The following is a 26,326-nucleotide window of genomic DNA, read 5'->3' on the forward strand; positions in this document are numbered from 1 at the left end:
GAGTCTGTTTATTTTTTTATTCATTTTTTGGGGGGAAAGAAATGATAGAAATTAATACTTTTATTTAGCAAGGATGCTTTGAATTGATCAAAGTGATGATAAAGGCATTTATAATGTTTGAAAAGATTTCTATTTCAGACAAATGCTGTTCTTCTGAATTTTCTATTCACCAAAGAAACCTAAAAGAATTCTTCTCAGCTGTTTTCAACATAATAATAACAATAATAATAAATGTTTTTGAACATCAAATCAGAATATCAGAATGATTTCTGAAGGATCATGGAGTAATGGTTCAGCTAAAAATTCAGCTTTAAAATCACAGGAATAAATTACATTTTAAAATATATTTAAAGAGAAAACTGTTATTTTAAATAGTAAAAGTATTTCAGAATATTACTGCTTTTGCTGTACTTCAAATCAAATAAATGCAGGCTTGGTGAGCAGAAGAGACTTTAAAAAAAAAAAAAACATTAAAAATCATACCGTAATAGTTTAGTTTACAAACTCCTACAAAGTACATAAAAAGATACTCAGTTATAATAAAGTAAGTATAATTCAATAGCATTTATGTGTCCTAATAGCTTCTAATCATATAAGTGCACAAAATACGTTAAATTATATACATAGAATCCAATCAAAACCAATTCAATTTGGAAATACAATAAAAACATTTGGACAAAAATATATATTTGTTATTTGTCTTGTTCTATTCACATATTACATTATAATAACTTTTGAACAAAAACACAAAAGATTTTCACACATTAAATGTTAAGATGGTCTGTGCTAATTTTACTTTTTGATCATAGTCTTATGATGCACCATTTAAAATCTGGATTGTATCAAACAAAGCAAGTATAAAACATTACATTTTATTACAACGTTTGAAATGAAGCAGAAACAAATCATAAAAGCATTGGAATATTTCCAAGACCGCTGTTTAAGAGCTTTAGATAGCTAATACAAACATTTTTTTTATGGAAATCTACTGTAAGTAGCAAAACAAACAAACCCTGTTGACAAATATAAAGTACAGGCCTTGAGCCTTTTATGTCTGAGTATAAAACTATAAACATAAAGGAAACCTACGTGACTGAAGATCATGGAGCTGTATTTTTGATAGTGTAAAACAATGCAATGGCGTCCTCTAGTGTTCATTAACCCAAGCACTCGTGATTTGCAGCTGCTTGTTATTGTCATTGTACTTCCGGGTACAAGTGCAGAGACGCGTCTGCAGCTGATCTGTTCATTCATAACTACATTAGTTTATAATCATGTACCACCAACCCATACTGAAAAACAGACGGACTCTACTGGAGCGAGCGGAGAAGTTCATCTCCGATATATATTTCACAGACTGTAATCTTAGAGGAAGGTAAGCCAGTGTTATCTTATGTACACCGTCTCATTTTTTCTATGAATTCTTATGTTTGGAATTTTAATATTTGTGTTTATGCAAATTAATTGGACGTTATTCAGGTTAAACTTGCGAATTATACTCTACATGTCTTTAAATATTCGTGTAAGCTGTTCCTTGAAAGTTCACAGAAGACCTTTGACCTTGTTTACTCTAGTTGATGGTTTGTTTTGAGCAGTGATTTAAACACTTTTCTCTGCAGACTGTTTGGAGACACTCATCCACTTGAATCCATCTCCGTGTTCCTGTCAGAGAAGCGTATTCCTTATTCAGAAGCCGTCCAGAAAAATTTTAAGCCTTGTGCAGTTGGTGATGCGTTCGGGCCCACGTAAGTTGCGTAAAATGTGAACTGTCTGACAAACTGTGTATAGTAGCGTACTGAAGTAAATGTTTCACAGATGGTGGACGTGCTGGTTCAAAGTGGTCTTGAAGATCCCAGAGGCCTGGAGAGGAAAGGAGGTCCACCTGAGATGGGAGAGCGATGGAGAGGGAATGGTGTGGCGGGATGAACAACCTGTCCAGGTCAGGAAAGAGCAGATCAGAATCTCATGAATGCTGAATGTTGACGAGAGTATTTAATGTGATTTATTTTTCAGGGTTTGACCAAAGAAGGTGAGAAGACCAGTTATGTTTTGACCGATTGTTTGGAGGACAGTGAGCCTCATGGGTAAGTGAAAATCAGCGTACTGATCTATTATTTAAACTTCTGAACCTAAATTTAAACACTATTTCGTCCTAGAGTTTTTGAGCTACGGCCACCGAACTCAGCTCAGACCTTCAGACTGATCTGACTCGGGTTGCTACATTTTTTTTAGACTGATCCAGCTTATGGTTTTCATAAACCAGACTATCAAAACCACCAAAAATCCCATAGACTTACATTGATGAAATGTTCAAATGAGCAACACTCTTCAAACTCCAACTTCAAATTTGAACTCCCAGAATTCCTTGAGGCTCAAGCTTCCCTTCTGTGTATTATTTCTAATCCATTTAGACTAACATTTAATACATATAATATTTCTAATCTATGTAAATGATGCTAGCAATATGCTAGTCATGCTTACAAACATGCTAGTACCATGCTAAGGTGCTAGAATCATGCTGGTAATTTGCTAATCATGTTAGCAACATGCTAGTAACTTCCTAATCATGCTAGATACATGCTAATCATGTTAAAAACATCGTAGCAGCATGCTAATCATGCTAGAAACATGCTAGCAACTTGTTAATCATGCTAGAATCATGCTAGTAACTTGCTAATCATACTATCAACATACTAGTGACTTGCTAATTATGTTAAAATCTTGCTAGTAACTTGCTAATCATGGTAGTAACATGCTAATCATGTTAGCAACATGCTGGTAACATGCTAATCATGATAACAACATGCTAGTAACTTGCTAATCATGCTAGTAACATGCTAGTAACTTGCTAATCACGCTAGATACATGCTAATCATGTTAAAAACATCTTAGCAGCATGCAAATCATGCTAGAATCATGCTAGTAACTTGTTAATCATACTATCAACATACTAGTGACTTGCTAATCATATTAAAATCTTGCTAGTAACTTGCTGATAATGTTAGATACATGTTAGTAACTTGCCAATCATGTTAGCAACATGGTAGTAATATGCTAATCATGCTAGAATCATGCTAACAACTTGCTAATCATGCTAGCAACAGGCTAATAACGTTAATAATGAGAACAAAATGCTAGCTAACTTACTAATGCTAGAAATATGTCAGTAACTTGCTAATCATGCTGGAATCATGTTGTTAACATGCTAGTAACTTGCTAATCATGCTACTAACATGCTAGTATCATGCTAATCATGTTAGAATCACGCTAGTAACTTGTTAATCATGCTGTTACATGCTAGTAACATGTTAATGCTAGAATCATGTTAGTAACATGCTAGTGAGTTGGTAATCATGTTAGAATCGTGTTTACAACATGCTAATCATTTTAGAATTTTGCTACTAACTTGCTCATCATGTTAGAAGCATGCTAGTAACATGGTAATCATGCTAGAAACATGTTAGCAACATGGTAGTAACATGCTGATCGTATTATCAACATACTAGTGACTTGCTAATTATGTTAAAATCTTGCTTGCTAATCATGGTAGCAACATGGTAGTAACTTGCTAATCATGCTAGATACATGTTAGTAACTTGCCAATCATGTTAGCAACATGTTAGTAACTTGCCAATCATGTTAGCAACATGGTAGTAACATGCTAATCATGCTAGAATCATGCTAACAACTTGCTAATCATGCTAGCAACAGGCTAATAACGTTAATCATGAGAACAAAATGCTAGCTAACTTACTAATGTTAGAAACATGTCAGTAACTTGCTAATCATGCTGGAATCATGTTAGCAACATGCTAGTAACTTGCTAATCATGCTACTAACATGCTAGTAACAGGCTAATCATGTTAGAATCATGCTAGTAACTTGTTAATCATGCTGTTACATGCTAGTAACACGTTAATGCTAGAATCATGTTAGTAACACGCTAGTAAGTTGGTAATCATGTTAGACTCGTGCTTACAACATGCTAATCATTTTAGAATTTTGCTACTAACTTGATCATCATGTTAGAAGCATGCTAGTAACATGGTAATCATGCTAGAATCGTGCTAGTAACTTGCTAATCGTACTATCAACATACTAGTGACTTGCTAATTATGTTAAAATCTTGCTAGTAACTTGCTAATCATGGTAGTAACATGCTAATCATGTTAGCAACATGCTGGTAACATGCTAATCATGATAACAACATGCTAGTAACTTGTTAATCATGCTAGTAACATGCTAGTAACTTGCTAATCACGTTAGATACATGTTAGTAACATGCTAATCATGCTAGAATCATGCTAACAACTTGCTAATCATGCTAGCAACAGGCTAATAACGTTAATCATGAGAACAAAATGCTAGTAACTTACTAATGCTAGTAACATGTTAGTAACTTGCTAATCATGCTGGAATCATGTTAGCAACATGATACTAACTTGCTAATCATGCTAGTAACATGCTAGTAACATGCTAATCATGTTAGAATTATACTAGTAACATGTTAGAACTTGTTTATCATATTAGAATCATGCTTGTAACTTGTTAATCATCCTGCTACATGCTAGTAACATGTTAATAATGCTAGAATCATGTTAGTAACACGCTAGTAAGTTGGTAATCACGTTAGACTCGTGCTTACAACATGCTAATCATTTTAGAATTTTGCTACTAACTTGATCATCATGTTAGCATGCTAGTAACATGGTAATCATGCTAGAATCGTGCTAGTAACTTGCTAATCGTACTATCAACATACTAGTGACTTGCTAATTATGTTAAAATCTTGCTAGTAACTTGCTAATCATGGTAGTAACATGCTAATCATGTTAGCAACATGCTGGTAACATGCTAATCATGATAACAAGATGCTAGAAACATGTTAATCATGCTAGAAACAGGCTAACATGCTAATCATGTTTGAAGTTTGCTAGTAACTTGCTAATCATGCTAGTACCATGTTAATTATGCTGACAACATGCTGGTAACATGCTAATCATGCTAGTAACATGCTAATCATGTTAGCAACATGCTAGTAACTTGCTAATCATGCTAGTAACATGCTAATTATGCTAACAACAGGCAAGTAACATGCTAATCATGCTAACAACATGTTAGTAACATGCTAGTAACATGCTGATCATGTTAGAAAAGTGCTAGTAACATGTTAATCATGTTAGAAAACACGCTAGTAACATGTTAATCATGCTAACAACATGCTAATCATGTAAACAACATTGTAATCAGCCTATAAAAATGCAAACCACAAGCTAATGTTAAAACATGCTAACAACATGTTAAATCATGTCAGCAATGTGCTAGATCATGATAGTAACATCAACATGCTAGAAACATGGTAATAACTTCCTAATCATGCTAACAACTTGCTAATCATGCTAGCAACAGGCTAATTACCCTAATTACCCTTGCCTTGCAGAATTACCCTATATGTGGAACTTGCATGTAATGGACTTTTTGGAGCCGGACAAGGTTCCATGATCGCCGCCCCCGACCCAAACAGGAAGTTTACTCTCCAGAAGGCCGAGCTTGTTATTTTCAATCAAGATGTCAGGGAGCTTCTCACTGACTTTGAGATGCTCGTGGACATTGTTAAGGTATTTTCACACTATGATGTTAAAGTTATCAGGGAATCAAAAATGTATGCTGTAAATACACATTCCCGGTCTGTTTTGCACTGTTTTTGGGCAGTTACTTGGAGAAGGAGAGCAGCGTGGATTCCAGGCCTTGTTTACAGCCAATGAGATGGTGAATCTGTGTGATCCAGCCAATCCCAGTTCATTTGCTGCTGCTCGAAGTCTAGCCCAGAAGTTTTTTGGACAGAAAAATGGGGACAGTCAACATGTGGTACATGCTATGGGTCACTGCCATATTGACTCAGGTAACGTTTAATAACTTATAGTAAAATTAGAGTAATTAAATCTAATTTAAAAGATTCAATTGGGACTCAAATCCAAAGGATTCGGAATCGACTTGATTAATTGATTCAGAATTAATAGTTTACACTTTATTAACTGTTCGTCCAGCGAAAAAGTTTCACTTAGTATATCTTACCAATTCTGGATGTTTATATTATTTCCGTGGCCATAGGATTATAATATAAACACAGTATTAGGTTGTTATTGTGAGCTAGGTAGCAAAATCTAGGCACAGGCAGTAACTTCGTAAACATAAGAAACAAGACAATGTTCTTTCGAATGAAACAAGAATTTATTGAACTACTCTAAGATACATGAACTAAACTACTAAAAATTACACACATACACACATGCATACGGTTCAAGGAATGAGAATTTACGGAGTTTGAATGGAATCCCAAAAGTTCTACTATCTGCTACTAGATCTTAAATTGCAACCTGAGAAGACCACAAAAGCAGAGATTTGACTTTTAGCTGCTCAAGGAGATGGTTCTTTGGATGTCCTCTTTGGGAAGCCTTCGGTGGTGATTGGACAGTTGGAAAGGCTGGAAGAAGCTTCAGTTGGTTGCTTGGTTACGCGGATGATGCTCTCGGAGCTCAGGTGAGCGCTGGTGAAGTGTTTTCTCGTTGTGAGCGTCTCAAGCTGTTCACGCCATCAGAGTGTCTCAAGCTGCTCCAGTTCAGCGTTCAGGTAGTTCGAGCAGTTCAAACAATTCTCCCAGTGCAGGCCGTGGAAGCTTGGTCACCCAGTGTGATGAGCTGTAAGTTCTTTGAAAGTCAGAGTTGCGGGTCGCAAAGACTTTGAGAGTTTCACAAAGCTTTAGCTGGTTCTGTGGAGTTATGGATGGCACAATTGCGTAGTGGTCAAGCTGGGAGCGCTGGTGAGATCGAGCTCAAATGAAAGGCGAAAGGCTGTTCTGGACATTTGATTTTACCCGGGCTGACGAAGTCCGTCCCACAAAGTTGTGTTCCAATCATTTGGGTTGCAAAGCGGAGCTCCGCCCCATATGGTTGCATACTGTTTGTCTGTCACGTGAAGGCAACTTTTCTTCAAGAGTTTGTTAATCACTAAGTGTTGTAATGCAAGCATCGTACATAATATAAACTTTTCCTTCACGTCAACATCTTGGAAATAAAATAAGCTTTCATTTAATACCAAACGTCAGGTATCTTGAATACACATTAATAACTTTGTCTACCTAATGGGTTACACAGACATTGGTTAGCTTCGTAGGTTACAATGAACACACCGAGCATATAAAAGACATAGACAACACATAATTGTGAATTATTTGCTCTACTAGTAACGGTGATAAATGATTGTCTTATAGGATTGTTTGTATAAGTTTGTGTATTCTTTGTTGGAGGGGAAGAACATTTGGACGTATCCAAGAGGAGGGGAGAAAGAAATGTTGAGTGTCACATTGTAGTGACCCGTGTGTCCTGTGGGCTGGACGTGCCAATGTAAATCTGCCTCTCTTGTTTATTTGATTAGCAATTGATTCATGTAAATTAGTCTTTCCTGTTTTTCTTACATGGGTCTGACTGAGGCTGGTCAAAAGGTGATGATGAGGCATTTGTGGCTTCATGTGATCCCAGCAGAGAACAAGAGTTCTCTGTCCTCCTGAATTAATTCATTTATTGCCGATTCATCCCTGAGGTGAGAAGTCAGTCTAGGGCAGGAATTGGTCAAGACGCGCTGGCGTCATGTGAGCTCCCAATCTGTTCTTATGGTCGCCCCAAATGGCTCACAGAAAACTCTGAGTTGTTCTCTTCTCTGAGGCCCCACAAACTGTTAGTTTACTGTTTGTGACACAAAAAGTAGTTATTGTTTCATTTATGCAGCTGTTGGTAATTTAAAATGTATACTAGCTTTCCAAATTTACACTTTATTAAGAAACTGTGACTTTTTTTCAGCAAGGACACATTAACATGACCAAAAGTAAAGTCAGTAAAGACTTTTATATTGTTACCGAAAGTATATTTTAAAAAAGTAAATATATATATTATTTTTATTTTTTTTAAACAAATGATTTCTTTTTTCAGCAAGGACACATTAACTTGCTGTTATTATTCTTGTAAATGCTGTTCTTGTGAACTTTCTATTCATCAAAGAATTCTGTAAATAAATAAATAAGTGAATAAAAAAAATATGTATTTATTAGAATGATTTCTCATGTGACACTTAAGACTAAAGTAAAAAATTAAAATTCTAAATATATTAAAATAGTTTTAAATTGTAATTAAATTAAATATAATTAAATATATTAATGTTGACAGTAAGTTTATATTGTTGCAAAACTTCTATTTAAATAAATTTAAATTGTAATAATAATTTCACTTTTTGTTTCATTTTAATATTAAAATATACTAAAACAATTGGGATCTGTTTATTCATCAAAGTATTCTGAAAAAAAAACAATATATATATATATATATATATATATATATATATATACATGTAATAAGCATTAAATAATAAACATTTTGAATTTCACATTTGTAATTTTTAAAATTAAAAAAAACGATTGTTTTAAATTATAAGAATAATTTCACTTTTTTCAACAAATCTGCAATATATATAAATTCTTAATACAGAATTTTTAATTGTAGGGAACGTAACAAATACTAGATCATGTTGAAAGTGTTCAATCTCCTCTTCAGCTTGGTTGTGGCCATATGAAGAGACCATCAGGAAGTGTGCTCGCAGCTGGGTCACTGTGATCAGACTGATGGAGAAGAACCCAGAGTTTGTCTTCACATGCTCACAGGTAAGTTTTTCAACGATGCTTACAGATTTTCTTCCTATTTATTCACAACGAGAAGGAATTGCCTTCACTGTGGCTATTAGCCGATGGAAAATGCTTAATGAACATACCAAATACTGTTAATTCGAATGTAAAAAGATTTTAGTACAAACCAAAAAACATTGATAAAGTACTTGTATCATGATCGAAAAACAAACGTGTATGTCCAGGCACAGCAGTTCCAGTGGGTGAAGAACTGGTACCCGAGCCTGTTCTCAGAGATCAAGCAATTTGTGCAGAAAGGCCAGTTTATTCCGGTCGGAGGCACGTGGGTGGAAATGGTAGGATGGAAATATACTACACAAGGTTTCTTCATTGCACTCTGTTCAGAACTAGTTAAAATATCTTTAACAAGCTGGTTTGTTCTGCTTCTTTGTATTAGGATGGCAACTTGCCATCTGGGGAATCCATGGTCAGACAGTTTCTACACGGCCAGAAATTCTTCAAGGATGAATTTGGACATTACTGTAAAGAGGTACCACTCAACGTACATTCCCCCACCATGACACAATAGTTATTTTCTCTACTTCGCTATCAGTGTTGATGCAGGTGCATGCAGTAACTCATTGGCACAGGTCTTGAAATCTTTTAATCCTAATAAATCTGCAGTTTATCAGGAAAAAAACAGATTAAGAAAAACAGTGCATGTCTTTTCTCAGCCAAGGCTGAGGAGTTCTTGAGAACCTGAAAAGGGGGGAACATGAGCCTGTATATCTGTCAGACGCAACCCACAGATGGGCCTTGAGAAGAGATAACAGAAAAAAGCCATTTTAATAACTTGTAACTAATTTATGACATTCATTTTAAAAGGATCATTTTGAACCATATCGATATAAAAATACATAGAGAAAGAAAATATATTCCATTCTTTGTTATCAACAACATGAAGTGCATTAAACATTACATTGTAAGGGTTTCCCAACACTGGGTTGGAAGACTAATTGATTAAATTATAAAAATGTAAATAAATAAAACTCTAAAATAAGATGAAATATTTTGTTTACTTGCATATCGTGGGAACATCAACTAACATCAAAATCTCAGGAGATATTGGAAACTGGATCTCTGGAAACTGAGGGTGCAAAAAAATCTAAATATTGAGAAAATCTCCTTTAAAGTTGTCCAAATGAAGCTCTTGGCAATTTCATTACTAATGAAAAATTAAGTTTTGATATATTTATGGTAAGAAATTTACAAAATATCTTCATGGAACATGATCTTTACTTAATATCTGAATGATTTTTGGCATAAAAGAAAAATTGATCATTTTGACCCATACAGTGTATTTTTGGCTATTGCTACAAATATACCTTTGCTACTTAAGAGGTTTTGTGGTTCAGGGTCACAAATTAGATCAGTAATTTGTGCATTTTAACATGTTTAAAAAATACAAGGCTTCTGAAGACATAGCAATACATTGTTAAATGACTGTGCTAATATGCTCAAATAGTAAATAAAGTGTGTTTATCAGAAGTTGATTAACTATGCATCAGTGAATAATAATACTGTAATCTTTTACAACTTAATCTAATTACAAGTATTAAATTTGTAAAATCTAATTACATATTACGTAATCTGATTATACATAAAAGATACAAATTAGAAAACATCCTGCAATTTCCTTAATTTCAAGGTCATTGCTTTGTCCTTTGTCCTGTAGTTATCCTAACAGAAATAGAAGGGCAGTTTTTAAAGCATATTTCAAAAATTAATTGTATTTTAAAGCATAGTATAAAAACTTAAAATGAGATATTTGAAATACAATTCTGATCAAAATTACAGAAAACTGAGATATCTTTAAATTATTACAGTTAATCTGTTGCTAATTATATGACAAACCATATTTAAGGTGACTGAAACCCTACGACAGGAGGTTGTCCAGATGAAGGCCAAAGTGATGACCCTTTCAGCCACTATGAGAGAAGTTGCTCATTCCAAATCTGTGATTTCTCACAATGACACTAATTCATTCAAGTCCCAAAAAAGGCTAGTCGTCCACGTAAGACAAATGCACGAGAAGACACACTAATGCAGAGCCGCTCAGTGGGGAATGGGTTCAGCACTGCAGCTGGAATTGCTTGTCAGTTCAATGCTGACCAGGATTTGGATCTGTCTCAGCTCTGAAAGTGGTTACTGTTCTCTAATTTTGATCACTGTGTTTTCTACACAATAAAGGTTTTTGTAGAAACACCTTGGATATTCTGTCAAACATGTTAGTAGAACAGTGATATACCTACAGCTAATACTCCTTCACTCAGATTCTACAGGTTTATGCATTATGCTAGTCACTGTTCTAAACACACTCAGTAATTTCCTGTACTAAATCATTGTCTACTGTGTCTCACACAGTTTTGGCTGCCAGACACGTTTGGTTACTCAGCACAGCTGCCTCAAATCATGAAAGAAAGTGGGATCTCTCGTTTTCTTACTCAGAAGCTAAGTTGGAATCTAGTTAATACATTCCCGGTATGTACCTACCACATCTTTATCTTAAAATGATTGTTTTTTTACATTTAAAGCATTTAAATCCTCGTTCCACCAGCATAACACATTCTTTTGGGAAGGTATTGATGGGACGCAGGTCCTCACTCATTTTCCTCCGGGTAACTCCTATGAGATGAAGGGTAAAGTGGAAGATGTAAGTATGTGATGTATCATTTGAGAGCTTCCTCTAATGAACGCCCATCTAATGTCTCCCTTTTTTTTGGCTCAACGCAGTTGGTTAACACGGTGAAGAACAATAAAGACAAGGGACGAGCCAATCATAGCGCGGTATTGTTCGGTTTTGGAGACGGTGGCGGTGGCCCCACGCAGCTAATGCTGGATCGTCTACAGCGTATCCGCAACACTGATGGCTTGCCAAAGTCAGTTTCCTTTTTCTCTCATTTCCTTTTGTTTAGACAAGTGTAAAGACAGACATTAAAATGTGTGACGTCAATGAAGGATAATTACCAGAATCAGTCTTTATTTAGTAATGATTTGAGATGATCGTAATTGTGTCATCCAGGGTTCAGATGTCAAATCCGGATGTCCTGTTCTCTCAGCTGGAATCGGACTCATCCCTTCTGTGCACATGGGTGGGCGAGCTCTTCCTTGAGCTACATAATGGCACATACACCACACAAGCAAAGGTGTGTCTCCGACTCCTAAAACCCAATATATATATATATATATATATATATACAGTTAGAGCCATAAATATTTGGACAGAGACAATTTTTTTTCTAATTTTGGTTCTGTACATTACCACAATAAATTTAAAATAAAACAACGCAGATGCAGTTGAAGTGCAGACTTTCAGCTTTAATTCAGCGGGCTGAACAAAAAGTTTGCATAAAAATATGAAGAACTAAAGCATTTTTTTAAAACACAATCCCTTCATTTCATGGGCTCGAAAATAATTGGACAAATTAAATAACTGAAAATAAAATGTTCATTTCTAATACTTAGTTGAAAACCCTTTGCTGGCAATGACAGCCTGAAGTCTTGAACTCATGGACATCACCAGATGCTGGGTTTCCTCCCTTTTAATGCTCTGCCAGGCCTTTACTGCAGCGGCTTTCAGTTGCTGTTTGTTTGTGGGCCTTTCTGTCCGAAGTTTAGTCTTTAACAAGTGAAATGCATGCTCAATTGGGTTAAGATCAGGTGACTGACTTGGCCATTCAAGAATACGCCACTTCTTTGCTTTAATAAAGTCCTGGGTTGCTTTGGCTGCATGGTTTGGGTCATTGTCCATCTGTATTATGAACCTTCTCCCAATCAATTTGACTGCATTTAGCTGGATCGGAGCAGACATTATGTCTCTGAACACCTCAGAATTCATTCGGCTGCTTCTGTCCTGTGTCACATCATCAATGAACACTAGTGTCCCAGTGCCACTGGCAGCCATGCATGCCCAAGCCATCACACTGCCTCCACTGTGTTTTACAGATGATGTGATATACTTTGGATCATGAGCTGTTCCACGCCTTCTCCATACTTTTTCTTGCCATCATTCTGGTAGAGGTTGATCTTGGTTTCATCTATCCAAAGAATGTTTTTCCAGAACTGTGCTGGCTTTTTTTTTTTTTTTACATGTTTTTTAGCGAAGTCCAATCTAGCCTTTCTATTCTTGGGGCTTATGAGTGGCTTGCACCTTGCAGTGTACCCTCTGTATTTACTCAGTAGCCTTTGAGTCAATTGTCCAATTACTTTTGGTCCCTTTATAAAGAGGGTGGCACATGTTAACGAGCTGAAACTCCTAAATCCTTCATCCAATTTGAATGTGGATACCCTCAAATGAAAGCTGAGAGTCTACACATTATGTCCATGTCCTTTATATAACTATAACTGGAATATGTTTCAGTAAACAACTAAAAAAACAAAACTTTTGTCAGTGTCCAAATATTCATGGACCTAACTGTATATATACAGTGCTGTGCAAAAGTCTTAGGCCACTAGTATTTTCACCAGCTAAAAAATGGTTTAAAATAAGTTATTTCTATCTTTTGCTGTAGTGTGTCAGTAGGAAACATCAGTTTACATTTCCAAACATTCTGTTTGCCATTAATTGTAATAATCTAGTGAGATTTTTGTTTGCACAAGGAGTCTGACAACAGCCAGTGCTCCACACAGACATCTGATCTCACCATCATCCAGTCTGTCTCTGGAATGACAAGAAGAAACAGAATAACTGAAACAGACTAAATCGAGAAGAACTGTTTCAACATCTCCAAGATGTTTCAAATAACCTACCTGCAAAGCTACCTGAAAAACTATGTCACAAGTGCACCTAGGGCAAAAGCTACTTTAAATGCAAAGGATGGTCACATCAAATTTATTTTAGTTAATAGAAGTTCATTGATAAAGAAAATCTATTTATGACATTGTTTTTGACAGCATCCTCATTTTATGTGCCTAACTGCCTAAAAATGTTAACAGTACTGTAGCTTTGTAGGTGTAAGTCTTTTAAAGCATCTTGGAGATGTTGCCACAGTTCTTCTGGATTTAGTCTGTCTCCGTTTTTTCTGTTTCTTAAGAAAGACTGGATTGAATGATGGAGTGATCAGATCTCTATTTGCACAAGGAGTCTGACAACAGCCTGTGCTCCACACAAAAATCTCACTGGATTATTACAATTAATGGCAAAATGAATGTTTAGAAATGTAAAGTGATATTTCCTACTGACACACTACAGCAAAAGACTGACTTTAAACCATTTTTTAGCTGATGAAAATACTAGTGGCCTAAGACATTTGCACAGTACTGTATATATGCTGTTAAGAATAAACAGTGAAGATATTGCATTTTTTGGTTACTGTGCCTTTACAAGTTTGTAAATTACCTCAGTTATGACTGGCTAACCTCAACTTGGAAGTGTAGTTCACAACATTATTCATCAGGGTTGGGTGTCCCAACAGCATTCTGCCATCTAATGGTCTCTACGGTCAGCTTAGCTCATGATGGTTTTGAGAAGCCCAGTCCAGATGTATAAAGGACGTCATTTGCTAATGCTTTTCCAATGTCAATACTGTCAATGTCTGAATGATTAGCTTGGTTCATGTGATAGATTATATTTATATTATTGGTCTGTTTTAACCAACAAGGCCATGATGTGTCCCCTTTTAATTCTTTTTCGGTAGATAAAGTTGGGAAACCGCCAATGTGAAGCTCTGCTTCATGACATTGAGGTGGCTAGCTGCCTAGCCTTGTGTAAAAAAGAGTGCTTCAAATACCCAGCATGCAAACTTCAAGAGCTGTGGAGGCAAGTACTGATGCATTACAGATCCTAGTGATAAGTGCATAGCTGAGATCTCAAGTGACTCTCTGGATGTCTTTTAGATTGCTTCTACTCAATCAGTTCCATGATGTGATTCCTGGCAGCTGTATTGAGATGGTTGTTGAGGATGCTTTACAGTACTATGACGGTAAACCATCTGTCTGTATTCTGTCTTCTAACTATCGATTTTGGAAGAATAAGAGGTAGTATTAAATAAATGTTTAAAAATTCAGTTATTGTATTACTCCCCCTCATGTCGTTCCAACTCTGCATTATTTTCATTCTTTAGTGGAAGATGATCTTTTTCATTCAGTCTAAATGAAGGGGGACTGTCTGTGTCTAGCTTTAAATATGGGGGATGGGGTGGGGAATGAACCTCATAAAATTACCAAAAAGTATTTCATACAATTCAGGCATTCTATTCCAAATCTTCTAATGTCATTTGATAGCTATGTGTGGGCAGTATATTGAATTTTAAGTCATTAAAAGTGTTGCCCTTAAGCAATCTCAAATCTCAGTCACACTCAAATTTGAGACTCATGAGAACCAGTGGCACTTGGTATTGCTGACAGCAAAATTAGTGTAATGTATCCTCACATGGCATATTTCAGAGCTATGGTGGAGGAATAAGAACTTAAAGGGTTAGTTTATCCAAAAAATGTAAATTCTGTCATTTATTATCTTATCTTACCTGTCATTAAAATATCTTAATTTGTGTTCCATGATGAACAAAGGTCTGACAGGTTTGGAACGACATGAGGGTGAGTAATGACATAATGAATAATGGCATATTTGGGTGAACTATCCCACAAGTAATTTATGTAGGAAAAATAGAAGCAACAACTTCTATTTTTATTAGTGATACTTAACGCCTATGCAACTTTGTAAGAAAACATAGCTAATGTTGTATGACTTGAGAAGATTTGGAATCCAAATGGAAAACTTGTGTAAACATTCTGCCTGTCATCCCATCCTTCATGTTGGGTTTGGAATGGCATGAGAATGAGTAAAAGATGACAAAAAACAAAAAATATGCTCTAAGACAATAATCATGTCCACAAAGTAATGACAAATCTAACATAAGTAGTATGGGTCTCGATGATTTATAAGATAAGCTCTACTTCCTGTGTCTGTGGTATCCCCAGTGGACTGCATCATCAGATGACTTAATGAACTTCATATTTTCAGAGATACGCACCACAGGGTCAAGACTACTTCTTGCTGCTTGTGAATCTCTGGGAACCACTCCTGGGAAGAATGTAGGATCCAGCATGGCTGTGTTGAATACTTTACCTTGGGAGAGAACTGAAGTCATATCACTGCCGGCGGAGGACACTCAAACAAGATTAGGTACTTTCCACAAACAAAACGTGACTTTGTTCAGATGACCTTATTTTTGGGTAAACCTCTAAGATATCACCTACTCATGTAGGAGATAATAATAGGGCAAGATTTTTTTAAAGTAGAGAAAGGCTCTTTGAACCACATCCATCATTATGGTCTATACCCGTTTCCACAGTCTTGGTGAAAGTACCTAGTGTGGGAGTAGCTCAAGTCATAGAGACGGAAGAGCCTAAGGATTCTGTTTCCATCACAAAGATGGTACTTGATTCCCTTGAACATTTTCCAGCATTTAAAGTTTCTCTTCAACCCACACATTTTCATCATTCATTGGGTGCTCTTTGTGATACAGGTCGATGGGACTATTATAATGGAGAATGGTCTTTTGAAAGCCACTATAGACCAAACAGGTCATTTGATATCCTTGCTTTTACTCCAAACAAACAGGTGAGTCATAATGTAGGGCCTTCAAGAAAAGTGTCTTATAAGGTTGTTTATAGTACTGCAAGAAACTATGTTATGACTTCAGGGAAACCATTTCTGAGGGCTGCCTCGGGAACCAGTTTGCTTTGTTTGATGATGTACCTCTGTATTGGGATGCCTGGGATGTGATGGACTACCACCTTCAGACAAGGTGAGCCTGTTTCTTGTCACTGCAGTGGGTGGGATCAGATTCTGATCCAGTATAAACCCAGCTTTGAACTCCGTACGAACCCAAGTTAATGTCATATTCTTAATGGCAATTACTCTGATTTCCCAGGAAGCCTGTAATTGAGGTCATCGAACCTGCCAAGGTGGTGAGATCAGGGAGTCTTCAGGGCAGTGTCTCCTTCTCTCTAAGGATTAGCGGGAAAAGCACTATTAGACAGGAGATTCTTCTTGATGCTTGCTGCCCCTATATCAAATTCAACACGCAGGTGAGCGAAGATGAATTACTTTAAGATTGTCATTTTATGCTTGATAGGCACTCAACCGATTGTAATGGATATCTTGTTTCCAGGTGGACTGGGAAGAGTCACATAAGTTTCTGAAGGTGGAGTTCCCTGTGCAGGTGCGCAGCCCAAACGCTACCTATGAAATCCAGTTTGGACACTTGCAGAGGCCCACTCATAGAAACACCTCTTGGGACTGGGCACGCTTTGAGGTAGTGTGTACTTGGTTTAATCCCTTTTACACAAATTTTACCCTCAATCCTGGCAGTTCTTTTCTAGAGTCAACATGCTGGTAACTTCACAGTAGAAGTCAAGTAGTAGTCTACTGTGTCCTCACCAATGTGGGTATGGCAAAACGTCACAACAACCCAGCAAACATGCCCCTTTGGGACAAAAAAAATTAGCCCCATGCGGGCCGCCCACTTTGGGCTCTGCTACCAGCGTGAAACGGGGCACATGTGGGCCCCACACTGTTGGTCCTGAGTGGGACAGCCCAAAGTGGGGGCTGAGTGTATGCTGCCCCACACAAAGCAGAGCTACTGTGGGCCCATAACATGCCCATAGTAGGTTCACACCATGGACTGGGAAGGGAACATGGTGGCCAAAAAGAGGTGCTCATGAGAGCCAGAGCTTAGTTTCAAATTGGTTCTTTGTCTTTAGACACCAAAAGCATCATCTTGGAACCAGGAAAAGTGGTTTGTAAGTAGCACCAAAACATTGCTGGGAAAGATGAGATGTATTCAGTAATGAAAGACCTGGTTCTGTGGTGGCTCTCTAGCCCGTAGAAAGACAGACCAGTTCTTATAAGGCTTGCCAGTCAAACCAACTTCGAACCAGCAAGAACACTGGCTCTGAACTAGCACCCGTTCATGCTGGTGGAAAAGGGGTAATAGTGGGCTGGGAAGGGAACATGGTGGCAGCAAAGAGGTGCTCATGAGAGCCAAATAAAAACACAAATTGATAAATAGGACACCTTGCAGCAGGTTTGGGCATCTCAAGGTCAACTGCCTTGCAGAGCATCAACACTAATGATTTCTGGAGGACAGTCGACTTTGAGCTGGAGCTGCCCAGCCTTGCTCTAGGTTTGTAACAGGGGTGTTCAAACTCAGTCCTGGAGGGCTGACTTCCTGCAGAGTTTAGCTTCAACCCCAATTAGCACACCTGAACCAGCTAATCAAGCATTACTACAGTAGGCATACTAGAAACTTTCCGGCAGGTGTGTTGAGGCAAGTTGGAGTTAAACTCTGCAGGACACCAGCCCTCCAGGACTGGATTTGGGCACCCCTAGTCTATAAACTTGATAGACTTAGTGTAGCCAAGGCTACAAGTCAACAAAGCCCACAAGTACTCTGTTTGGCGCACTTTTGTACACTTGGGTAGTGTACGGTTCAGTAACTTGTCCACCAACAAAATCAGGAAAAAAATTCATATGGTAAACCTTGATTCTTTAGCTCAAATCAAGCTAAAAGCTGCATTTTTCTAGTTCGGGGTGCCCAGACTCAGTCCTGGAGGGCCGATGTCCTGCAGAGTTTAGCTCCAACCCCAATTAGACACATCTGAACCAGGTAATCAACCATTACTACAGAAGGCATACTAGAAACTTTCTGATAGGTATGTTGAGGCAAGTTGGAGCTAAACTCTGCAGGACACCGGCCCTCCAGGACCGTGTTTGGGCATCCCTGGTCTATACAATTGATAGACTTAGTGTAGCCAAGGCTACAAGTCAACAAAGTCCACAAGTACTCTGTTTGGGACATTTGTTGGGAAGTGTACAGTTCAGTAACTTGTCCACCAACAAAATCAGGAAAAAATCTGCAGGACACCGGCCCTCCAGGACTGAGTCTGGACACCCCTGCTGTAGTTGGTCCAATGAATGCCCATGCATGTTTTAGACCAGAAAGACCAAGACCTGTTGGGTTTTTTTATTTGAAACACCCTCATGTTGAACACTGCAGTTTCTCCCATGGGTTTCTCAGCCATGTCTCCTCCTTGTAACATCTGTGGTTTTATGTTCTTTTGGAGAACTTTACATAATGTATGAACTTATGTTTTTAATATTAGGTGTGGGGACACAAATGGGCTGATCTTTCGGAGCATGGCTTTGGTGTGGCTCTTCTTAATGACTCCAAATATGGCTACTCAATCCATGGAAACATCATGACCTTGTCCCTGTAAGCTACCCACGCAAAATGAAAAAACTAAGCAGTTTCATTCTAACACAAGTACAGACAGGTCATTAAAATGTGTTTATGTTTGGGCTAAAACCACACTTTTTTTCCACAGCTTGCGGGCTCCAAAAGCACCAGATGCCAATGCGGATATGGGTAGTCAAAATTTTACCTACGCCTTGATGCCACACACAGGTTAGTACATACTCTTGCAACAAAAAAACATTATAAATCATTTTCAGACAACACCACAAATAAAATTAACACATCTGTAAAGGCCCCTTCCAGGATGCTTCAGTTATCCAGCACGCCTACAACCTGAACTTCCCACTTCACGTCTTTCACCGTGTTATTTCTGAACCCTGGAGTGCATTCTCTGTGAACTCCCCTGCTGTCATCCTGGAGACTGTAAAACAGGTGCCTATTTATGAAATGTCCTGCTGGTGACCTCTCCTAACAGATTTTGCCCACTCTCTGTGTTCGGCACAAACCCTGTTTACTTTTTCTCACAGGCGGAAAGCAGTAAAAAGGCTCTTCTTATTCGCCTCTACGAGTCTCATGGAAGCTGCGTGACTACGACTCTGTCAACATCCCTTTCCGTGAAAGAAGCATGGCAGTGAGTACACAATAAATAAATGTTGTTAAACTGTCAAAAACACTATTCTTATAGATGATTGTTTTAACAGTTGTGATTTCCTGGAGCGTCCTGTTTCCAGTATCCCTGTGACAAAGACCACATCTGGAATATCCTTAACATTCAAACCCTTTCAGATCAGATCTCTGCTCCTAATTATATAGTATTCAATTTAACCGCATATCAATTATGATGCAGGTACTTGAATCACTTGTAAAGTAGCTGCTGCCACTTTCACTTTTCGAAAATTGTTGTTTATGATATTAATACACATTTTTTTTTTTCCACAAAGCTTTATTTTTTTTTGTAAAAAATAAATTCCAGTGTAATTTAAAATGGATTACTTGTTCTTTTTTCCCCCGTCAACTTTTTTGTAAAATCTTAAGAAAAAGGTAGTGAAGATGATTACAGTTGATTAAACACTACACTGTAAAAAACAATTTGTTGAGTCAACTTAAAATAATTTGTAACCTGGCTGCCCTAAAATTTTAAGTTCAGTCAACTCAAAAAAAGTTTATTCAACTTGAAATGTTAAATTATACTAAGTGACAACTTAGATATTTGAGTTGAATGAACTTAAAATTTTAAGGCAGCACCCAGCTTACTTACCCATCTGTTAAGTTTAGCAAACACAAATATCTAAGTTGTTACTTAGTACAACTTAACATTTCAAGTTGAATAAACTTATTTTAGTTGACTAAACTTAAAATTTTAAGGCAGCAGGGTAACAAAATATTTTAAGCTGACTCAACAAATTGTGTTTTTTTATTTTTTACAGTGCAGAAGTGAGGCCCAAGCAGGCATTTTACACAACAAAAATATATATTTTTATATACTTAATTACTACATATATTTCTTATTTGCTTTAAAAAAGGACTATGAAATCACTAAGTCAAAAATATATATATTTATATATTTGATTACATACATATATTTCTTATTTGCTTTAAAAAAAGAAAATCTGGGTGGTCCATTACAGTAGCTTGCTGACTTTCACCTCTTGTTGAAAAGGATTCTGATGATTCAGTCTGAGTGATTCACTTGGTATGGCGTCGTCTTGCGGCACTATTTTTCCGCTGTGGTTTTGCTACAATAGAATTCAGAGGATGATTAAAATACCAAGACACAACAACTCATTGAGCACAGTCAGCCTAAGAATAAAAGACCGAATCATACCTTTTGTTGCGCTTTTCCTGCAGGTGACAGGATTCCTTTTAGTTTTAATCACTTTCTCCACACGTTGACCTTTGATTCTGTTAGTTCCAGCTTTTGGAGGAACTTAAAAAAGGACAACATTGTGGTGAAACCAGGATCTGACTACTAATAATACTGCAAGTAGCCATAAAAATGGTAAATGTGAGATTCTGACCTTTTAAGCTTCTCTTTCCTTGTGTTTTTGGCTTCTTGTTCTTATCCGCAGGTGCAGTGGCCCTTTTTGTGCCTTTTTTCAGTCCCTTTGAAGCATTTTGTGTTTTAGAGGTTGCTTGTTCTTTTTTTACCTTTATGTTTTCCTTTTTCTTGGCAGGTTTTTGTTTTGGAGTGCTGTCGGTGCTGGTCTTTTTAGCTTTCTAGAGTGAAGCAGATATTGTGTAAAGTTCTTGCATCTGTTTTTGAACCCAAGTGTTGGAAATGTAAAGTAACAACATCTCACTTTTGAATTGGTGTAATCCTGATCATCTGTCTGCCTTTTCCACATAATTTTGCGAGATTTGGCACCTAATGGAGGGAAATTTTTAGTTTTGTCACGTGTTACTTTAACATTCTTAGGATCAATCATGTGTTTATATTGCAGAGGGATTTTACCTTTAGGCACCATAGGACCAGGATCCCCCTAAAACCAAAGCAAACAATGAAACAAAATCATATTGAACTCTAAATATGTTACAGAGTAGTTACAGGATTAGAATTAATATTTGCAGAGAAATGCACATACTTTGAACCAAACTGTACGTCCATTGTGGTCACCTAATGAGTTCATTCCTTGCACGCAGTAACACTGCATCCATGCTTGAAGCACAGAATACTTCCCCTTTGCTGGAGCATAACCATTATCACCTTAAGGTATAAAAAGAATAAAGTAATAAAGCAGATGTCATTTAGGATGCAATGGGTATGCAAGTACCATCATATGCACATCTTAGCATGTACAACTGTGCAAAATAAGTTAATAAATCACAATTGGTTGAAGTGTAAACAAACCCAATTTCACCACCTCCAAGGGAACCGTGTGACATAAGGAAAGGAGGTCTGGGGTCTCAGCCTTCACCCCTTTCTTCCCGATTTTATCTGTTGACTGAATGAAAGAGAACAAAGAGATGATTTATGCCAAACAAAGTGCCTATTAATACACTGACACAGACAAGAGGGTCAGATTCCTTCACCTCTACAACTGTAATCGCCTTTTTGACCTTCGTTTTATCCTCGTCTTTCAGTACAAGTCCCTCTAGAGCAGTCCGTGCCTTCACAAACGGAGGGATTTGTAATCTGAAAAAGATTGGGGAAAATAAGTCCTTTTTCTCATAATTAGATTTGGACTGACGTGATAGTAGGCCATCAAAGAGAGAAGTTCAAAGGCTTTTTCAGCTAAACAATGTGGTTTTATTCTTAAAGGAGAAGTCCACTTCCAGAACAACAATTTACAGGTAATGTACTCACCACCTTGTCATCCAAGATGTTCATGTCTTTCTTTCTTCAGTTGAAAAATAAATTGTTTTTCAGGATTTTTCTCCATATAATGGATTAGTATGGTGCCCCGAGTTTGAACTTCTAAAATGCAGTTTAAATACGGCTTCAAACGATCCCAAATGCGGTTGTAAATGATCCCAGCCAAGAAAGAAGGATCTTATCTAGTGAAACGATTTTCATGAAAAAATACAATTTAAATACTTTCTAAAAGTCTTTCTCTCCCTGAACTCTGTGTGTTCTGGTTCAAGACAGTTAGGGTATGTCAAAAAACTCATATCGTATTTTCTCCCTCAATTTCAAAAATCATTTCAAAATCATCCTACGTTGCTGCAGAAGTACCGACCCAGTCCCGACCCATGGGAGTTTTTCGACATACCATAACTGTCATGAACAGGAACAAAAACAGAGGTCGGGAAGAGTAAGACAAGACGAGTGTTTGACATTAAAATGTATATAAATTTTTATTTTTATAAAAAAAAAAATTTTTTTTCGCTAGATAAGACCCTTCTTCCTCAGCTGGGATCGTTTACAACCGCATTTGGGATGAAGCTGCATTTAAACTGCATTTTGGAAGTTCAAACTCGGGGCACCATAGCAGTCCATTATACAGAGAAAAATCCTGAAATGTTTTCCTCAAAAACCAATTTCTTTAAGACTGAAGAAAGAAATACATGAACATCTTGGATGACAAGGGGGTGAGTACATTCTGTAAATTGTTGTTCTGGAAGTGGACTTCTCTTTTAAAGTTGAGATACAGTTTAATTTAGAAATGCACCATTCGTGATTTTTCATGGTTGATTCTGATTGCAGTTTAATTTATTCATTTATCTTTTTACAAGCAAATCAGACCAAGCTCTGCACGACATGCAGGAAAACAAAGTAAATATCATTCTCATAAACAGATGTAGATGCCTCTCACTTAAAATGATTCCGTGTAACGCTGCAAGGCTTATTATTATTTTGTGCACCCGATTTACTTAAAATGAGGGAACGGATTATTATATTGTGTGCACTATTTACTTAAAACGAGGGAACAATGTGTGCACAATTTAATAAACCGAGAGAATGAATTAGTGAATCATTTGCATGATTTAGTAAACTGAGAAAACGAAATGGTAAATCGTTTGCATGATTTAGTAAACTGAAAGAATGAATTAGCAAATCGTGTGCATGATTTACTAAACCAAACACGAATGAATAAAATCATTTGCATGATTTAGTAAACTGAGAGAATGAATTTGTAGATTGTGTGCACGATTTGGTAAACCAAGAGAACGAATTACAAAATTGTGTGCACGATTTGTTAAACCAAGAGAACGAATTAGAAATAATGCGCACTAATTACTAAACCAAGAACTAATTAATAAAATCATTTGCACAATTTAGTAAACTGAAAGAACTAATTAGTGAAACGCTTGCACGATTTAGTAAACCGAGAGAACAAATCAGCAAACTGTGTGCACGATTTAGTGAACAGAGAGAACAAATTCGTAAACCATGCACACAAGTAAACACTAGTAAACTGACCGAAATGGTAAATGAAATGGTAAATCGTTTGCATGATTTAGTAAACCGAAAGACCGATTTAAACCGAGAACGAATGAGTAAGATCATAAGAATGATTTAGTAAACTGAGAGAATGAATGTGTAAATCGTGTTCATGATTTGGTAAACCAAGAGAATGAACGAGTTAATAGTTTACATGATTTACCAATTTAGGAAACAAATTACTGTAGCAAATCGTGCTGATTTAGTAAACTGAGAGAACAAATTAGCAGATCATGCGCACAATTTAGTTAACCGAGAGAACGAATTAGCAAATTGTGCACACAATTTAATAAACCGAGAACAAATTAGCAAATCATGCGCATGATTTACTAAACCGTTAACTAATTAATACAATTATTTGCACAATTTAGTAAACCGAGAGAACGAATCAGCGATCTGTGTGCATGATTTAGTAAACCGTGAGAACGAATTAGTAAATCATGCACACAATTTGTTCTCAGTTTACAAAATCAGTAAATAATTTACACGATTTTGGAAACCGAGAGAACAAATGACTAAATCGTGTGCACTGAGAATTAGCAAATTGTGCACACGATTTAGTAAACCGAAAGAACGAATTAGAAAATTGTGCGCACCATTTGGTAAACCAAGAGAATGAATTAGCAAATGGTGCACAGGATTTACTAAACCTAAAAAACAAATTAGTAAATTGTGCACAAAATTTGTTTTTTTAAGCCACAGACAAAAAAAAAAGAATACATATATGAACAAGAAATACTATATAGCATCAGAAGTTGTTTTTGTTGTTTTAAATTCGAGCAAAAAACTGAATGGTTTGACTTTAGCTTTGTAATATTACATAAAATCAAAATATATAAAATCCTTAAAAATATATTATGCAACCAATTTATGCAATGAGTAAAACAAAGATGCTACAGTAGTTGTTTTATTTTAAATCAAATGATGTCAATGTAATTTTAATATAAAATGAAATGACAGTCCTACAACAAATTAAAATGGTTGTGCTTAATGTCCTTCTACACTGTAAAAAACAATTTGTTGCCTCAACTTAAACTAATTTGTAACCTGGCTGCCTTAAAATTTTAAGTTCAGTCAACTCAAAAAAAGTTTATTCAACTTGAAATGTTAAATTATACTAAGTGACAACTATATTTGAGTTGAATCAACTTAAAATTTTAAGGCAGCTGGGTTACTTACCCATCTGTTAAGTTTAGCAAACACAAATATCTAAGTTGTTACTTAGTACAACTTAACATTTCAAGTTGACTAAACATATTTTAGTTGACTGAACTTGAAATTTTAAGGCAGCAGCGTAACAAATTATTTTAAGCTGACTCAACAAATTGTCTTTTTTATTTTTTACAGTGTACTTCCATTTTTTTAGACATCACAGCTTGCAAGTTTGGGAAATTACATAGAACAGTTGAAGGTGTGTTAAGAGCAAGCCGGTTCCAGTTGATGGCCAGTCGACCAGTGCAAGGTGAGTTACCTGAACAAAATCTCTGATCGAAGATAGTTCCCAATCCCGTTGAAATACTTCTGATTTAAGAGCACCTCACAGATGGGTTTGTCAAATGCCTTATCAGTCAGATGTGAAAGAACATTCTCCCTGAAAAAGTTAAACGTGCAGTTTTAGTAGTCACCGATAAGCCGACAACACTGTAAACTGACCTTCTGTTTGAAATGCAACTTCGCTGAGAACTGTGGAATAATATACAATACCAGCATCACATTTTGCCCAATATCAGCATTGACCTTAACAGTTTCCATGATGTAACTTTATGTGCTGCGCTGGTCAAACCAAAATAGCAGACTAATCTAGTACACCACAATAGCAAACCCACAGGGATAGAAATGAAAATGACCCCATGATGGTATATGACTTTGTTCTTTCAGACAAATACAGCACAGTTGGAGTTACCGGCATTTCAAACAAAGCAGTTTTCTGTCAGTCAGGGTGGAGAATTCAATTGAAAATAGGTGGGAGGGGAGGCTTTTTGCACTGACAGGAAACTCCAGAGCCCTCCCGAAATGATTTTACCAGTGAAAGTTTGCTGATTAATAGTACTGTAAAAATAACCATTCCTATACAGTTGGATGCATTGTGAAACACAGTCCCAATGAACTTTTCTCCCTCACCTAAAGCTCTCGTACTCAAACATGACGCAAGGCCCTCTGTCTTTCTGCCAGGTCCCATTTGGATGCCAGCTGCCAAATCTGCGGGTGTCCTCGAAACTCAGCACCCTGCGTGGGGCTTCATTAGTGTAGAACCGCAGGTGGGCATGTTTAGGAAGATCGTCTACTGCAGTGAAGCGGAAAAACCCTGACATCCCAAATCGGAAAACCACATCCATGGGCTGCTGGGACTGATGTTTACTGACCTTGCGTTTACTGTTGTCATCAGTTTTAATGGGCGTGAGTGTGAGTCTGACTTCTTTTCCTCTGGACTGGGCTTTGATGCAGTAGGCATCGCAGCAGAACGGGACCTCGGGATTTTTATTGACTTCAGATTTCTCTACAGCACCAGTAAAC

At 36.9% G+C, this 26,326-nt stretch overlaps 1 protein-coding gene across 4 annotated transcripts; it reads left to right on the forward strand.

The window, feature by feature from the left end:
- Positions 1–1,214: 1,214 nt before the first annotated feature.
- On the forward strand, positions 1,215–26,112 carry man2c1 (mannosidase, alpha, class 2C, member 1). Of its 4 annotated transcripts, XR_007825784.1 has the most exons (27): positions 1,215–1,375; positions 1,620–1,745; positions 1,816–1,939; positions 2,014–2,084; positions 5,441–5,618; positions 5,713–5,902; positions 8,604–8,710; positions 8,917–9,027; positions 9,129–9,221; positions 11,096–11,212; positions 11,289–11,384; positions 11,465–11,610; positions 11,754–11,877; positions 14,368–14,489; positions 14,567–14,652; positions 15,693–15,854; positions 16,024–16,106; positions 16,198–16,292; positions 16,375–16,479; positions 16,606–16,762; positions 16,846–16,989; positions 18,839–18,948; positions 19,061–19,140; positions 19,223–19,362; positions 19,458–19,561; positions 25,160–25,274; positions 25,985–26,087. XR_007825784.1 is itself a non-coding variant. In XM_051099822.1 (26 exons), exons 1-26 carry the CDS (start codon positions 1,275–1,277, stop codon positions 26,055–26,057), a joined length of 3,045 nt encoding a protein of 1,014 aa, XP_050955779.1. In that variant the 5' UTR covers positions 1,215–1,274; the 3' UTR covers positions 26,058–26,112. The 4 variants fall into 4 exon arrangements, 3 of the variants coding, with proteins under 3 accessions (XP_050955779.1, XP_050955780.1, XP_050955778.1); XM_051099822.1 differs by lacking the exon at positions 25,160–25,274 and having other exon boundaries at positions 25,985–26,112; XM_051099823.1 differs by lacking the exon at positions 25,985–26,087 and having other exon boundaries at positions 25,160–25,416.
- The last annotated feature ends 214 nt before the right edge of the window (positions 26,113–26,326 follow it).

This window comes from Labeo rohita, chromosome 25 (assembly GCF_022985175.1).
Source record: "Labeo rohita strain BAU-BD-2019 chromosome 25, IGBB_LRoh.1.0, whole genome shotgun sequence".
NCBI classification, from domain to species: Eukaryota; Metazoa; Chordata; class Actinopteri; order Cypriniformes; family Cyprinidae; genus Labeo; species Labeo rohita.

What these genes read in the sequence shown, in the direction of transcription:
- man2c1 (XM_051099821.1), top strand. Translation starts at nt 1,275, where the DNA reads ATGTACCACCAACCCATACTGAAAAACAGACGGACTCTACTGGAGCGA. An exon ending in TGCTTTACAGTACTATGACG is followed by an intron (nt 14,653 to 15,692) that starts GTAAACCATCTG and finishes TCATATTTTCAG; the next exon opens with AGATACGCACCACAGGGTCA. An exon ending in CGCCTTGATGCCACACACAG is followed by an intron (nt 19,141 to 19,222) that starts GTTAGTACATAC and finishes ACATCTGTAAAG; the next exon opens with GCCCCTTCCAGGATGCTTCA.